The sequence below is a fragment of the Notechis scutatus genome, chromosome 1 (assembly GCF_049901735.1).
Source record: "Notechis scutatus isolate UNSWTSFEM ecotype Mainland chromosome 1, rNotScu1.2, whole genome shotgun sequence".
Classification (NCBI taxonomy): Eukaryota; Metazoa; Chordata; class Lepidosauria; order Squamata; family Elapidae; genus Notechis; species Notechis scutatus.
In genome coordinates, this window is record NC_142009.1 from 226,385,275 (window position 1) to 226,402,748 (window position 17,474).

General features: G+C 42.8%; 1 protein-coding gene across 5 annotated transcripts in view; it reads right to left on the reverse strand.

The window, feature by feature from the left end:
* Window positions 1-95: 95 nt before the first annotated feature.
* The window catches only part of OBSL1 (obscurin like cytoskeletal adaptor 1), a 75,747-nt gene continuing 58,368 nt past the window's right edge, over window positions 96-17,474 (reverse strand). For 4 of the 5 annotated variants that reach the window (XM_087950428.1, XM_087950430.1, XM_087950427.1 and 1 more), the window contains 10 exons: window positions 15,531-15,800; window positions 14,670-14,936; window positions 12,685-12,951; window positions 11,918-12,030; window positions 11,303-11,456; window positions 9,342-9,503; window positions 4,142-4,246; window positions 2,656-2,922; window positions 1,191-1,460; window positions 96-748 (listed from right to left, as the gene is read on the reverse strand). In XM_087950428.1, coding sequence (XP_087806554.1) covers window positions 741-748; window positions 1,191-1,460; window positions 2,656-2,922; window positions 4,142-4,246; window positions 9,342-9,503; window positions 11,303-11,456; window positions 11,918-12,030; window positions 12,685-12,951; window positions 14,670-14,936; window positions 15,531-15,800 — 1,883 coding nt within the window. In that variant the 3' untranslated portion in view covers window positions 96-740. Of the gene's footprint in view, window positions 749-1,190; window positions 1,461-2,655; window positions 2,923-4,141; window positions 4,247-6,027; window positions 6,225-9,341; window positions 9,504-11,302; window positions 11,457-11,917; window positions 12,031-12,684; window positions 12,952-14,669; window positions 14,937-15,530; window positions 15,801-17,474 lie in introns of those variants that run through there. The other variant, XM_087950429.1, reaches the window with a different exon arrangement.

Here is a 17,474-nt window from a genome sequence, read left to right on the forward strand (position 1 = left end):
TTAAGGCTTAATTTGGAAGGAGAATGAAGTCAACCCACATCTTGAAACAATATTTTTAGCAGCAATATCTAAAGGGCAATCATTAAGTTCTGAAGTTTTCTTTTGAAGTTTCCCTACTTTATTGGTAAAGGCATAACACACTCCAGACAATTGCTTTAAATTATCCGCTTGTGTTTCTCCTCCAAAGGGATACCTTTCTCCTTTCGATTTCAGATCTTTTTTAAGGAATGGGGTTTAGAAATACAGATAATACACGTAAAGGTATGCTGCACAATGGACATATCTAGGCGTACAGCTTTCTGTTGAGCCTGTTGCAGCTTTATATGAAGGACGTGGGAGAAGAGGAGAATGCAGTACATACCAGGAGTTCAATGCATCTGTGAGGGGAAATGGGTTTTATTGGGAGGGGAGAAGAAAGTAAAGTAGTTGGCCATTCAGTTGGTCTAAATTAGACCCGTTGAAGAATATATAAAGTTAGAGGTAATACAGTTCCAGTGCTTTGTCTTTTCCCCATTGATCCAGGACCAGCAGATCATCACACCAACCAAGCGCAACATTTTAAACAAAATTAGGACTTAAGAACATTTAATAAAGCAGAACATGTTTCCCATGTCATGCAGAAGAGGAAGAAGACAAGATGACTTGTCTTTTTGTGTGTGATTATTGATACAACTGTCAACTTGCTTCTTGGCCTTTCCAAGCTTAAACTTTGCTCCACTGTATTCAGGACTTTCCTGGTGCTAGCACTCTGTCAAAAAAGAAAAGAAAAGAAAGCAATGGTCCAGACAAATAAATCATGACTGAAGAACCATTCAACTGCTTCCCCTTCCCTCAAAGGTATATTCCCAGGTATAGGGATCAATAGTTACCCAGGTGCTGCTGAACTATAATTCCCAGCAACCCTAGCTAGTTGAGGAATCTTAGGAATGTCAAATTTAGAGATTGTCACTCTGGATTCATTTTTGTTGGGCCAAGTACATAACCCCTTTCATCTTTGATCAGTATGCCAAGTAGGTATGTAGATATGGGAATATGCAATCCATAGAAGGTACGATCCATTTCTCACGTTATTTCCAAAGGCTCAGACTAGTCTTAACCACCAGGTTTTATCACAGGGTCGTAAAAAAGAGAGTTTAATGAATTTCACATATTCCCTGCACCCATCCAACCAAACCATCCGACATATTTACCTCGCACTGTGAGATGGGCTTTGGAACGGGCATTACCAATGGTAATCTTCACCATCCCACTCATGTTAGGGCTAGTCCTGCAGAACCTCAGCTTGTGGATGTGTCCCACGCTCTCCATCTGCACCTGCAAGCCAGGCTGCAGCTCCTCCCCATTGAGGCTCCACTGGGGAGTGAAGTCTGGAGGGGCAGATATTTCACACTCAAACTGAGCCTCGGAGGGAGCCATCACTTCCACGTTCTTCAGAGGCTGGACCACCTGGACTCCCTCAGCTGCAACAGAAGAGAACAGCAAAAATTGATAGACACGGGCAACTGCTCTCTAAAGAACGCAGCTGAACAGTAGACTAACAGAATTGTTGGGTAATTGCCATGAATGAGCAAGTGTCCAGTTTTAGGTATCAGACAATAACAACAACAATGTGGCTCCCTTCGTTGTGCTACAACTAGAGTACCAAGGCAAAGGTGAAAAACTGAAGAAAGGATGATTACTGCTCTTGTATGAAAAAGACAGCTCAATCTAGGTATTAAAAGCAAACTCAGCTGAGCATATAACAAAAGAAGTACCCTGGTGTGAGATTCTAAACCAGGAACTCTCTTCGATGGCTGTACAGCTTTTTATTTGGGAGGACTGCAACGGAAAGAATAATGGCAGAAAATAAACTACATCGTTTTGTTTTTGCATGCTGAAGGGAGGGGAATCTTCACACATTTATTTATTTAAAATTGTCAATCCTGTTTTAGGGTTTCTGCCACAATTGTCATCTATTTGCTCTCTCAAACGTTTAGAAACCGCGCCAAGTTTAGGGAAGTGTCACCAAAATGTGATGAAGTCAATAGGGCCCCAGCAGCTGCCAAAAAGGGCTTTCTGCCATGCAGCTATATAGGCAGGGGTGGGCTGCTGGGGGTTCGCAGGGGTTCGGGAGAGCCCCTAGCTAAGATTCTGTGCAGTTGGAGACCCCTCAAATCCCACTCCTGGCTGGTCCCGCCCCTCCCCTCCCAGGAGTCCCCACAGGGCCTGTTTTGGATGCAGGTAAGTGCAGGGCTTGCGTGGAGACTTGGGTGAAAAATGGGCCTCCCGGAAGATTGAGAAGGCTGGAAATGAGCCCATTTCTGGCTTCCAGGGAGCCTCCGGGGGCCGGGGAGGTTTTTTTCACCCTCCTGGAAGGTCAAGGGAAGCCTCTGGAGTCTGGGGAGAGCAAAAATGTCCCCCCTCCACCATGGTGCAAGAGGCTGACTAGGCTACGCCCACCATGGCCACGCCCACCCAGCAACCGGGCAGAGAACCTGTTGGTAAAATTTTTGAAGCCCAACCCTGGGCTATAGGTCACAATTTTTTATTCTAATTCTAGTTCCACTTCTGCCTCTTCGGCATTCTCAGTCTGTTGCCGGCCAGCAACTCCTGCTAATCCTTTCTCCGTTAGCACTGTCTTCATCTCCTCTCCCTCCACTGTACTCACACCCTTACCCTCCACTAGCAGGCGGGCTGTGGAATGATCGTCCAGGGCATCACAGGTATACAGGCCTTCATCTGCGGGCTCCACGCCGTGAATAACCAGAGTTCGGTAACAATCCAAATTGCAGATCTCATACTTTGGGCCGGCAAAGATCTCTGTGTCGCCCCGAAACCAGCGCACACGTCCTCGAGCCTGAGACACTGTACATTCCAGTGTAGCTTTGTGACGCACCAGTACAGTTTTATCCCGCAGTGGCTTCACAATGCGAATCGGCAATGCTGTAGAAAAGAGCAGGCCCAAAGGCTCTGAGAAGTTGGCTTCTCACCTCCAGACCCCTCATTCACTTGTGCAGATTAGTAAAAGGCCACCTGGTTCCTTATAATAACCTGCACACATGGAGACATCCCCCAAATCGTGAGGCTTTTGTAAAAAAGGAGGAAAGTGAATCATGCCATAAGTTCCAACCCTTTCACCATGATGAAAGACTATTTTTCTCAATTACATAATATAATTAACAGAATAACAGAGTTGGAAGGGACCTTGGAGGCCTTCCAGTCCAACCCCCTTAATTCTTAATAATTCTCTATCCTTTAGTAAACCACTGAATGTTATTATATTATGGTGGGATAGAAATGCAACAAATACGAGTAATTCTGCCCTCACCTGAAAACATTGCTGTGCATATAAGTGTAATTTCTAGACTTAGCAAAGCAAAGCAGATTACTGGAAAGGGCAGTCTGGTCCAAATGCGCTTTCAGTTTTTTCCTTTGTGTTCACATATAGTCTTTCCCAAGCAGTCTTTCCCAATCTTTATCATTCCCCTGCTTGTACTCACACAGATGCACAGGGCCTGGTCTGCTTGCCTATGAACATACAAGCCTTATCATTATGTAGCATATGAGCCATGGGGGCGCAGTGGTTAGAGTGCAGTACTGCGGGCTACTTCTGCTGTCTGCCGGCTGCCAGCAATTTGAGTCTCGCCGGCTCAAGGTTGACTCAGCCTTCCATCATTCCGAGGTCAGCAAAATGAGGACCCAAATTGTTGGAGGCAATATGCTGACTCTGTAAAACTGTTTAGAAAGGGCTGTAAAGGACCGTGGAGCGCTATATAAGTCTAAGTGCTATTGGTATTGTTGTTGCTATTTGGAAATGCGTGATCTTCCTTCCCAGAGACCTTCAATTTTAATGCACCAGAAAGGACAAATTGTTAAATTTGAGGTCAAGGAGCCATCACTTAAACTACGCTTAGTCCTGAACACAGGAACAAAGGAAGCCAAATTTTGTTTCTGTCCTACTCCCGCTCACTGGTTTTTGAAGCGTGCCTTGTGGCATGCCCTGGAAAGGCCTCAAAGCAGATTGGAGCAAGTATAGTTAGTAGTGCTCCCCTCCCTGCAAAGAGACAGGCCTGCTCTCCCACCACCAATATGAACTCCTCCTTTGCCAATCCAGTTCGCTCTAGAGCTAACATCGGACCCAACAGACAAGTAACTTCCTTACCTTCCACTTCCAGCCTGGCTTCCGAAGCAGCTGTCTTGGCCACAAAACGGACCTGGCCTATGTCCTCAGGGCGAGCAGAGCTCAGAAGCAGGAAGTGACGGGTTCCTGGGGGTAATGGGGAGGAGAAAGAGTTCTCTGCATTGTTAAGGAGAGACATGTGAGGGTTTAGGAGAGGCCCTAGAAAGAAAGAGGGTGCCAGGAAGCAAAGGTGGCTGGAAGCAAAGGCTCTATCTTGCTCACAGAAGTAAATGAAAGGTTTGTCTGGGTTTACAAACACTGATACACTTGTATTAGTAAATAACAGCTGTTTTAAAGGATGAAAATACAGCCTTTGTTGCTTTTTTCCCCAGCGGTTAAACCACGGTTTTCGATTCCTGGGGAGGGGGGGAGGAATTGCCCTACTATTGCAATAAAATAAATGTAGGCTACAACTGTATAGGTCAGTAGTGATTGCCAATAAGGTGATCCTGCCCCCCCCCCCCCAACATTGCTGTTTTGAAATCAAGGCACGGAGTAAGAACTGGTGGGAAGTCACCCAAGGGAGAGGTAGGTGTAAAGTTGAATCAGAAAGAAAAGAGAAGCATTTTACAAGCCAAGGCTGAAGATTAGCAGATGCTGCTTTCACTCCCACCGCCACCCCCACCCCCAATCAAGGTTACTTTGTAAACTAGAGCAGGCATCTTTCACCATCCTTCCAGGGCTTTTTGGCTGAAGGGCAGATGCTTCCACCCCCATTGCCAGCCCAAGGTCAATGCTTCAAGCAGAGACTGAAAAAGAGAGTTTCCTGGGTGGAAAGCCTGGGTGGCTTGGCTTGGCTTGGCTTGGCTTGGCTTGGCTTCCTTGGCTTGGCTTGGCTTCCTTCGGATAGCTCTTCCCATGAATCAGGGGGCAGCGGGGAGAGCCACTATGTTCACTGATAGGCCTAATGGGGGATGAAATGTTTTTGAAAGTAGAGAGTCTCTGCCATTCAGTAACCACTTTCCTATCCTCTCCGTCTCTGTCCCCTTTCAGTGTTACATTAGCACTCTCTTGGTGAATTTGAAATAGGACTTCCTTCTGCATCCTTTACTGGACAACCCAAGAAATCAGGGAGGGTCCCTACCGAAACGTTGCCATGTCCCCATTGCTTCTGCAGCAAGGCTGCTTCTCATCTGTTTTCTAGAAGTCTGTGACTTTTCCTCCTGTCTTTCAAGATCATTCCCAAATACAATTACAGAAGGAATCACAAGCTAAGAAGGGGCCAACGTGATGTTTTTCAGAGCAATTGCAGTGGGTTCTTTAATCACAAGTCCGCTTTGCATATAACAATTACAATACAGATAGCAGATAATCAGAGTTGGAAGGGACCTTGTAGGTCATCTAGTCCAACCCCCTGCCCAAGCAGGAGACCCTACATCATTTCTGACAAATGGCAGTCCAATCTCTTCTTGAAAGTCTCAAGTGATGGCGCTCCCACAACTTCCGAGGGCAATTTCTGTTCCATTGGTTGATTGTTCTCACTGTCAGAAAGTTTCTCCTTATTTCCAGGTTGAATCTCTCCTCGTTCAGTTTCCAACCATTATTCCTTGTCTGGCCTACGGGCGCTTTAGAAAATAGATTGACCCCTTCCTCTCTGTGGCAGCCACCCAAATATTGGAAGACTGCTACAGATTTTTTAAAATTTAGAATAAGATGTGATCAGGGAGAAATTATGCTTTATAACAAGCCACCACATAAAATTAAGCTGTCCTACGCATCCTGACTTGTTTTCAGCATGTCTTGTTATTTAACTATGTCTTTCATTCATTCATCTTCCAATAATCAAATAGAAAACTGGAAGCAGAGAAGTTTGTACCCCATTCATATCAGATTTGAAGTTATGTGAATGGTACATCGATGTAATACCTTTGATCACATGCCTTGAAGAGGCAGGAACCAAGCAAAAGGAGCAAACATGCTAGCAGAGGTAGCAGCAAACAAAATTGCGTGTGGTCGCAACTTGCTCATTCATATCCTGATTTGTTGTGCTATCTTGTTGTGCTCTAAGTAGTGTGCAAACATGGCCTCCTCCAAAACTTGTTTTTCTTCATTTTGATCGACTTCTCTGAAATGTGCAGAATTAATTTTTCAGAGTTTACCTTGAGGACTGAAAATAATAACTTTGTATTTAATGCAGTGAGACTAATTTCAAGTTGGCTCTTTGATCTATCCTTTTTATTTCTTTATCTTCATCCCTTAAGCAGCCAAACTACCCTCCAAAGGATGAATGCATAAGAAAAGCCACTCAAATATTTTCTCAGGATATTCACTGTCCCACACTTTGCTTCCTCTACAAGTATTGCTCCAGACATTTGGAAGTCTTGCTTTTGTAATAATAAGGGTTCGGAGCTAAGCTTAAAAAAAATAAACAGTAGTACTTAGAGCACTCAGTTGTTCAGACTTTTAAGAATATTTTCTACCATAATTACAATCTGAAATAAGACGACGTGTTATTTGCTCAGATGACTTTGTCCCCAATTTGTTTTTAATCTATGGGCAAATTGTCATCTGCCACATATCATAGCATGTGTGCACAGTGCTAACCATTTTTAAGGGATATATCCTCATAACAATGTTTCTGTGTCAGCCACTGCCTGTTGAAAGCATCCAGAACTCCCTTTAATTGATTCACTGCCATAGCAGTATTTTCTATTTTTGCCCCATAAAAAGGTTGCTGTCCAATCTGTGATGAGTCTGATAATGATACAGTCACACCAGGATCTGTCCACCAATTGTTGTCCACTTAAATTTCTGCAGATATACCACCTCCCCATTCAGTCATTATTGAGTCCTGCTTTCCATGGGCATTTTGACTAGAGAGGTGAAACAGATCAGGCACCTGACTCACACAGCTATTTAGCTGTTGTTTCTGGCAAGGAAATGTGTATTTCCTGGCAGAACAGCACATTGTTTTCTGTTATTCACCAATCAGTTCTACACCTTTTGGTCTACAAGGGTCTCTGCCACACCAAGCAAATGCCATTTTTCCAGGAAACTGGAAAAATATGTATTTTGTTTATTTATTTTATTTAAGTGTAGGCCACAGCTCAAAATTATTGGGAGTTCGTAGCAGTTATGAAACAACAATGAAACATTCATGGTGTATTTAAGTTAAAGTTATATTAAATTAAAGTCAAAATACAAAACTCCTGTTGTGCCACAATTAGCCCCTGAATTAACTTGGGCTTAACTAGCTTCTGGAAGCCTATATTTGGGGAGCTAATATTAACCCTTATGGGAGGCTACCCCAGAGAAGCAATACTGCCTGGCTTCAATCTCTCTCACTTCCCAGAAATGAGCCACAACTGGCAGTTTAATCTAGGAAAAATGCCTTAAATGGGTCAAATCCTCTTGGAAGAGATGGTTCCAAAAGTACCCTTAGTTGACAGAATGAAGTAGGAAGATGATCTGTTGATCTGCTTGTAGGCTCCATCTTGCCTGATAAATTAAAGGTTGCAACAATAGGTCTTTCATTCTTTGGAAGACCAATGTTTTTATTTTTGTTTTGTTTTCATAGGAAGATTCATTTCCTGCCCTTTCCTTGGACACTTCCCTCTGTGTCCATTTTGGTTAGGGCTGCAAGAGGGTTTGCACACCTGGCTTAAGCACAGCAGTCTTATCAGTCAGGGTTTTTCCCCCCCAATAGGCCTAGGAGGGGAACAGGATGATGACTGAGTAGACGTATGCTCTCATATAAAGCCAGTTTCTTTCAACAAACATTCATTTCTTGCAACAGACCACATACCGGTCATTACTTTTCTACCAGCATTTGCTAGTCTTAAAATTGCCTTTTACCAGGATATACAATTTAGGAACTTTTTACCAGGATACACACACAATTCATCAGCATGCTCTATTTTTTTGCATTTATTACAATCTGCATCACTCCATTTTCTCTTTCATTCTAGTCTCTGAAACATTAATTTTAAAAACCATGCTGCTTCTTGCAATGTACAAGACATTACCTGCAAATAATTCAGATTTTCAACCAACAACATAGTATTTTCTACATACACATGGATTTTCAAGTTCTTCCAACAACACATATGCATTTATCCATCCATACATGAAACAACTGAGACAATAACACACATTCTTATCTTAGTCTTTGGGTATTGTTGAAACATTTTCTTAGTATTCCATTCATTTGGAAGCGTGCATTATTGCCATCATAAATTACTCCTATTACAATAAGCAACTAACTTTAAGCTCCTTATTTATGGATAACATTCCATAATTCCTTTTCATTTGTATAAAACAACAAGTATACAATAGATTTTCTTTGATTTCTTCACTTCTCAATGACCTACTGGAAAGCAAAAATGTGCTCTACACATTTCATGGCTAGCACAAAGCCTAATCTATTACACTCATTCCCTCCCTCCCCTTCTTTCTTTCTTTCTTTCTTTCTTTCTTTCTTTCTTTCTTTCTTTCTTTCTTTCTTTCTTTCTTTCTTTCCTTCCTTCCTTCCTTCCTTCCTTCCTTCCTTCCTTCCTTCCCTCCCTCCCTCCCTCCCTCCCTCCCTCCTTTCCTTCCTTCCTTCCTTCCTTCCTTCCTTCCTTCCTTCCTTCCTCTGTATTGTTGTAGGTTAGAATAACAGTCTTGAAAGCTGGCTAAATAAAATCAAGGTGGGGTTATTTTCATTCTCATACTTTCCTCTTTCCCAGAGGTAACTTGCCTTTTTATCTCCTTAATGGTTTGTTGTTCCTTTCCGTTCCCTAGGGCCTTTTTTTTCACACATTCTCTCTTTCATCAATTCATGTTCTTTACAACTTATCTCTTTTATATTCCAAGTTGCAACTACCTTGATCTGCACTACATGGGCCTCACATAACCTTCAAAGCACAATGTTGATTTTATTACAGTTTTTACATACACATTCTGATATAGCAGAGAAGATGTTATCAGCCTTAGTTGCACCCATGCCACATACATTATTTCCTACTAATGATAAGAATGTTTGGGTAAGCGTGCCACAAAGACAATCCAAGCCTAGTTTAACTCCAGTTATGTTTATACTACTCTGTGTAAGCTAAGGTCTCAGATGGGACCATTGCCTCATTTCTCTTGTCATCTACTGTCCAATATAACTGGGTTTTTTTTTTAATCTAGCTTTTCCCTTGTATTCTAATTAGGAAATGTCATATCTATTGCCCTGGCAAGAATGAAAGGGTACACTTACCTTCCTGCCGTATTTTCACAGTGCTGGTGACTTTGAGTTTCTCTCCATTATGATACCATTCACCTTTTACCTCCCCTAGGGACACCTCACATATGAAAACAGCATTCTCATTCTCCTGCACGCGGACATCCTCCAGCTCTCGCACAATCTGGACCTGACGTTCTATTTGGGGTGGGGGGGGGGGGGAGAAAACCAACACAGTTAGAATTGAAAAGTTTTTACAAAAGTGATATTTGGACTCATGTGGTTTCCCCGAAAGTATTCAATTAAAACTCTATTCTTGGTCGTGGTATTCCCCCCCCCCCCCAGTTGTCACTAGGACAAACAGGTGCCAACTATGAAAAATATATCACAAGTCATGATAAAAAAACAAGCACATTAAGATTGTAAGAGTTACAGCTGTAATCTAGTCACAAGAACATAGCAAGAACTGTGCTGGATCAAGGAGAAAGTGACAGCAGAGCATTTTACCCTCCAAGGACACCAGAATATAGCAGTAAAAAATGGGTGTTTTATGATAAACTACAGTATACTATTGCCAGTATTATTGGGTGAGAGGCTAAAATGTTCATCAAAAGGTTATGAGCTATCTCAGAAGGTTTTATCAAGGACAATGGATTTTTAACCCATTACAATTGCTAATTGATGAGGTACTTGTAGTCTGTCTCTTGTAACCTGCATCTGAATACTCATGCTTTCTTCATTCTTATTTCATCAAAATCCTAATAGAATGTTTTAATCCTCCATCAATTTAACAATCAGCCCATACATCTGATGAATGAACAAGCTAAAGGTTTCCCTGTCCATTGTGTCCAATTCTAGAGCATCTCCATTTCTTGGCCAAGGGAGCCGGAGTTGTCTGAAGACACTAACATGACTATATAGCAAAGGTACATGGAATGCTGTTACCTTCCCCCTGAAGTGGTGCCTATTAACCTACTTGCATTTGCATGCTTTCAAACTGCTAGGTAGGCAGGAACTGGGGCAAGTAATGTAAGCTCATACCATTGCACGGAGCTTGGGTTTTGAAACGTTGAGCCATCACGCCCTGATAAAGTGAACAGCAGCATACAAAAGCTATGCTTTTTATTAAAAAGTGTTGATGGGAAAAGGTACTGTCAAACTCCTGATGTTGGGCTAGTATAATCTAACATAGTTTTCCTTCTATCATTCCTGCTGGATCAAGAGAAACATTCATCCACTGCCCCATTCTGCTTTTCCTAATGGCCAATCAGCTACTTTTTAAGAAGCCCTAAGCAGGATAGGAGAAAAACAACTCTCTGGCAACACTGATATTCAGCAACACATATTCAGTAAGATGGCTCTCTCTGAGAGTAAATGTCCAAAATAATCCTTATTTCATAGCCTGTTTCCAAGAGTGGCCAGGCAGATGTTTCCAGGAAGCTGTGTTCAGAGGTGATATTCAGCAGGCTCTGACCAATCCTGGAGAACCAATAGCGGAAATTTGGAGTAGTTCAGAAAAACCACCTCTGACTGGAGATTTTACAGTATCCTTCCCTGCCACGCCCACCAAGCCACGCCCACAGAGTAAGTAGGTAGTAAAAATTTTTGAATCCCACCACTGGCCATGTTCCTTTTTATTGGTCATGAAGTTGCCATTTCAAGCATATACATGGAGATGCTGTCTAGTGAGTGGGCTAGTAACCATGCATTATGTATCTCTTCTAAAACCCACTTAAATATTCATTGCCTCTTATTTCCCGTCTAGCTTTCTGTAGAAGCCTTGCAAGTCTACAGAAGATTCTGACTCACTGCAGTGCACTGTCCTTTGGATGTTCACCAGCCTGCTCCAGGCCACCAGAGGCAAAAGTCGGGGAAGCAGAAAAGCAAATGGGGCCCTGCCCTCATCCAGAGGATACTTTGTATGGCGAGCTCCATGCCAAGCATTGCCCCACTACCACCACATTTCTGCTCTCATCCATAGCCCAAGTCATCCATACCAAAGACCCTCAGTTTGGCAGAAGCACGGCAGTCACCAGCATCACACGTATATTCGCCAGCATCTTCAAGGCTGCAATGGTTGAGCTGCAGGAGACGCCGACGCCCGACTGAATATATGCGGCAATTGGGGCTCACCTGGATCTCCTTGCCATCCTATGAGAAGTAAAAGCACAAAGATCAGGGTCTGTTTTGGATGTCAGAAAGGAAAGGTGGAGAAAGGGCAGCTCTCAGGTAGTTCTGAGGACACAGCGGGAACATGGAAATCATATTAATCAACCATGTTCCCTTGAATAAATCAGAAGGACTTTTCTGGACAGCGCGTTCTTGCAGTTACAGAGAAGATCAAGGAAATGGGGACATTGATAAGAGGCTTTATTTATTTAGCATATGGCAAATACATGGACTTATAGTGGTTCAAATGTTAATGTCCAGTGATAAGAGGTAATACCCTCATACTTATATTATCACTACTAATGAACATTATTACTATTATAATGGTGACCATTGCTCAAATTTACTGTAACCAGACAACACACTGTTCATTGAAACTGTTGCTCTTTCTTTATATAGTAAAAATAAATAAATAAATAAATAAAGAGAGGTAATACCCTCACCTTGTACCACTTCACCTCAGCCAGGGGTCGGGACAGCTCACACTCAAAAGTAGCTGAGCCTGTCTCGGGAATGCCCAAGTCCTGGGGCAAGCGCAGCATTATAATTGGTGGCTCTGCAAGGACAGAGATAGCAACCGAATAGCAGTCAGACTTACGTACCGCTTCACAGTGCTTTTACGGCCTTCTCTAAATGGTTTACAGAGTCAGCATATTGCTCTCAACAATCCGGGTCCTCATTTTACCAACCTTGGAAGGATGGAAGGCTGAGTCAACCTTGAGCAGATGAGACTCAAATTACTGGCAGTTGGCAGAATTAGCCTGTAATACTGCATTCTAATCACTGTACCACCACGGCTCCAAATATAGTTGCAGGTAGCTTGAAGATGCACTATTTTGGAGACTAAAAAGATTAAATGTCTTCAAGAGATGGTACTTAGCCAAACCACACCAGTTTGCATCCTTTACCCTCAGTTTGAAAGACACCAATTTATCTACATTACCTGTCCTACTTCCCATGTCTAGTTTTCTCACGCTGCTGTTGCTATCAAAACTGCTCTGCTCTGCAGGTACATTGAGTTTTGAACATTAAACCTGTTAGAAGATAGGACTAACCCCAAAAGCATCTAGTCTAGCATCCTGTTTCCTACAGTGGCCAGCTAGATGCTCTTCAGGATGTTACAATCTGAGCATGATGGCAGTGCTTTTTCCTACTTTATTTCCAGCACCAAGTTTGCCTTTCCGCAGTCCTCCCTCCACTGGTCCCGTACCTCGGACTGTAAGGCGGGCACAGCTCCGTACAGTATCAGCAGTGAAGGTCACAGTCCCTGTGTCATCTAGTGTGAGTCTTTGCAGCGTCAGGCTGTGCACACAACCAGTGGCGCTCATTTGGCAGGTGGAACTAGGCTTCACACGGATGCCGTCACGCGTCCAGACCCCCAACACATTGGGGTGAGATAGCTCAAGCTCAAATGTCACTGTCTCCTTTTCCAATGTCTCCACGTCCAATAGTGGTTTCTTCACTGTCACCTTCCGGGCTGGAGAGGGAGAAAAGGCTGTGATAGATCCAGTTTTGTCACGAAAGGATCTTATTTGCTCCTTGCAAATCAAAGCAAGTTACCAGGAAGGGTATATATCAGTGGTGGCTAACCTTTTTGGGCTCCTGTGCCAAAAATTGCCTGTGCGCCAGCACACACGCACTCGCATACCAGCACCCAGAATGCAATGTGCGTCTCCTCTCCCCACGACCCCTGCACATGCATGAGCAATTTCCCCCCACCCCAGCCCCTTACCTGCTGTGCGCCTCACAGCTGATTTTTCAGCTGGTCTGAGGCCTTTTTTGGCCTCCCAGAGGCATAGAAAAAGCCTCTGCAAGGCTTTTCAGGCCGAATTATAGGCCCATTTCGTCACTTCCAGTATTACAGGAAGTGAGGAAATGGACCTATAATTCATCCTGAAAAGCCTTGCAGAGGCTTTTTCTGTGCCCCTGGGAGGCCAAAAAAGGCCTCAAACCAACCCAAAAATAATCAGCTGTGAGGTGAACGCATGCGCAGTGAGGTAAGCTTGCCTGTGGCTCGCGTGCCAGCACAAATGGCTGTGCATGCCACTTGTGGCACTTGTGCCACAGCTTCACCATCATAGGTATATATAGTATTAAGACTGTAATTCAGCAGATACGGATTCATAGGCTACTTCTCATATGACTCCCGCTAGCAAGAAAGTTGTATGTTTCTCTGACCTACTTGGGTAGGCTCCACACTCACTTCTTCCTCTTACATTTATTGCTAATAGAGTGGAAGGTTTTGAATGGATTTGGCACATTTATCAGGATGAACTAGCTGAACTAGAATTCAAGGTAATTTTTCCTCACAAGAAACTTATCAGCACTAGGCTAATCTTAATGAATCTCACAAAAGCTAAGCAGGGTTGGACCCGACTAATGGGAGACAAAGAGGAAATCCCAGGACTTTGGGGTAAACTGGGATATTTTTTTTAAAAAAAATCCCAGCAGGTGGCAATGGCAGCCCACTTCCATATTGTTGCCCAGCAAGCAATGTGGACTTGTCACCATGAATCATGGTTAACTCAAGTGAACATTGTACATAACAAAAATGATAAACAAAAGCAACAGTCTTATGCAGTATCTTCTACTGCACTTGGCCGCTAGGTATATAACTGCTAAAGTTCAGATTCCAAAATGACAAGGATAGGACAAAAGTGAGATTGCAGTAATTGGATTAAAAATTACTGGTTAAAAAGCTGTATCTGTAATATAATGCAGTTTATTAAAATAAATTGATTTCTTATTTGCATATGGCAAGTTATTTTACTCATGCATAAATTACTCTTACACCAAGAAATATGCAAGTACATGTATTCAGACACTGTTACCTTTCTTTCCAGCATAAACAGGGAAGGGAAAGGAAGGGAAGGGAAGGGGAGTGAGAAGAAAGGCTAGCTGCACTGGGAAGGAAAGGAAAAAATGAATGGAAACAAAACAAGAATCAGGGGGATTGAATATGGAACACATGAATGTTTAAGGTTACAAAAAGGGTTAAATTCGATAAGCAAGCAGAGCTTCCTAAGTAACTGGTAGTATTCAAATAATCATTGTTAAAGGAATTCTCACATTCAGCAGAGATGTCAGTGGAGGGCGGGGGAAACCTAAGATAAAAAGTTACAGAGATCTTCTCTCAAGGATTTACAACGTACAACTGTGAGAGAAAAACAAGATCAGGATAGAAAGGAGACCTACGTTCCACACTCAGTCTGGCTTGGGTGCGATCATGCAGGCTCTCACAGCGATAGGTGCCTCGGTCAGCAAGCTCAATGTGATGGATGGTAAGAGCCCTTTTCGGCCCTTGTACCTCCATGGAGTATCTAGGATTCTGCTGCAGTAAGATGCCTTGCTTCATCCATTGCACCTCCGCACTCTCCACGCTCAGCTCCACTTCCAAGCGGACGTCCTGCCCCTCCTCAGCTGCCAAATCACGCAGCATCTGCACAAACAGCACCTGAGCCTCTGCAAAAATAATGCTCAAAGGTTGAACTACTAGCTGACACATCTCTAACCTGAATGCATTCCCAGGCCCCGATCTCTCTTGCTTTATAGAGAGACAAGCCAGGATTCAAGGCAATCTAGCCATTTCCCAAGGCCTGGGTCAATTTGGCATGTTTACAAACAGTAGATTTCAGAAGACTCAGAACCCCAGCTTTTATGTTTCAAAAAATAAAAGTTCAGTACCTGCAGGGCTATAGAGATAAAGTTTTGAAAATTCAACATGCTGTGCCTAGATAAATCTTCAAAGACGAAGGGAAGTCAAAGTAGAATTTCCAAAAGGGATTCTATTATCTTCCCTACATGACTAAAGCAGCAGCATAAATTATGCAAACTAAGTAAGCAGAGATATTATTTTGAGTAAAGAATTTATATTTTCTTAGCACGGAATTGGGAAGACAAGAAAGGACACAGCCGTGGCATTAACTGATAACCCCCTTGAAACTCTAACTAATCAGAATTAATAATTACTAATTACTATCACCGACGCACAGTGCTTCTGCCCAAGGATCTGCATTTATCAAAAAGCAACAAACATGGTGTTGCCGTTCCTCTTACCTTGCACACTGAGTCTGCCTGAACTTGACAGTCCTTCTGCACGGATGGTGACTATGCCAGTGTCGCTCAAGCGGCATTGTCGTATGGTGAGGGTATGGCATAGCCCATTCTTGGTTATGGCCAACCGCTCACTATTCACTATATCTTGTCCATTCAGCTGCCAATTCAACCTGACATCATCTGGACATACCACCACTTTGAAGGTGGCATCATCCCCTTCCAGCACTGTTAAATTGTGCAGGTCAGAAATTATCTCCACCAACCTAGGGACTGAGGAAAAAGTGCCATTCAGTTTACATGAAGTTTGCTAACCCTGAACCAATCCAATAGGAGACCCCCAGAGTCCACCCAACGTGGTATCACCATGGGATTCATCTCTTAGGACATACAGGTTTGCCAATTTGTACTGAAGCTTAGCTTCCTCACCCTTCATTCCTTCTATATTTCATCTTATTCATTGATTTCTGCAGATTTGTGGCTATCAGCTCCACTCTACAGGTAGTCCTCAACTTACAACAGTTTATTTAGGGATCATTCAAAGTTACAATGGCACTGAAAAACTGACTTATGACCATTTTTCACACAATCATTGCATTATCCCCATGATCATGTGATCAAAATTAAGTTGCTTGGGACTCCGGTTTGAGCTTCTTCGGTGACAGACCAAAACCGTGTCTCTGCGTGGTTTCGATCCATGCTCGCCACTGGAGTGCCCCGAGCCGGCTGGTTTTGGGGCTAAGCCACCCCGCAGAGGTGGTGAAGAAGGGGGAGACTGCCTGCAGGGTTGAGGAAAGCCGCATCTCTCCTCCCCAGCTGGCCATTACTCCCTTTCCCGAAGGCGGTTGTAGCGGTGGTCAGAAATGGCCACCACAAAGAAGAACTCGACCGGAAAAGAATTTGCAGGAGGAAGATAAGAAGAGAAAGTTTTGGTTGACCAGGTCAAACAGCAAAAGCAACAAATAAGGTATCCTGTAATTGAAACTATTAAAAAAAAACAATAACATTGTTCCCTAAGAAGATTTCTAAGCTGCGAAGGAGAGAGAAAAGGGAAAGGATTTGGGTTTTTTTTCTCCTCTTCCTATACTGACAGCGAAGCGACTTAAACAAGAAATTGGAAAAAAATCCACTTTGTCATTAATAGGCATTTAATGCTGAAAATAAAAAGTCAAAGGGATAATAAAGATTTCTGGATAATCAAAAGCTTTTGAAAACAGGAAAGGAGAGAAAAAGAATAAAAGGGCAGGATCTGGAAGGGAGGAGACTGCCTGGAATTAAAAAGAACTTACAGCAAAATCTCAACAGGACTTCCAAAAGATCTTAACTGAAACATCGCAACAAAATAGTAAAACCCCAGGAAGAGAAAGTGAAAAAAGAAATAAGAAGAAACAGCTTGAGACTATTTGGATTACTTGGTGATCTCTGGATTCTTGGTTATTACATTTGAATGACTAAAATCAATCGGGTGGTTGTTTAAAACTGTTTAAAATGGCTCCACTTTTAAAAGAACTGAAAATGGAACTTAAAAAGTACAAAGAAGATGCACAAGAAGGGAGAGGTTCTTTTGGCTTCGTATTTCAGTTCTTAGAAATGGAGATTTGGAACTATGAGAAATAACAAGAAATGCCTGCAGAACAAGAAGATTGGGACAAAGAAGAAGCCACCTTTAATGAACAAGTAATCAGGTGGGGGGGGGGAGGAAAGGGGGGAAAGAGAATGGAAAGTTTAAGATTGGGAAAAACAACCTAAAAAAAAAGAATAGAGTGAAAAATAAGTATAAAATCAGAAAGCAAGAGAAGAAGGAAATGCAGAAGAGAGAATTAGAAGTAGAGAGACAAGGGGGTAAAAAGGGGAGGGAGAAGAAGAGAGGGAAGAAAGGAAGGAAAAGAAGTTATAAAGAAATAAAATATAGAGAAACAGGGCCTATTTAGAGATAATGGGTGAAAA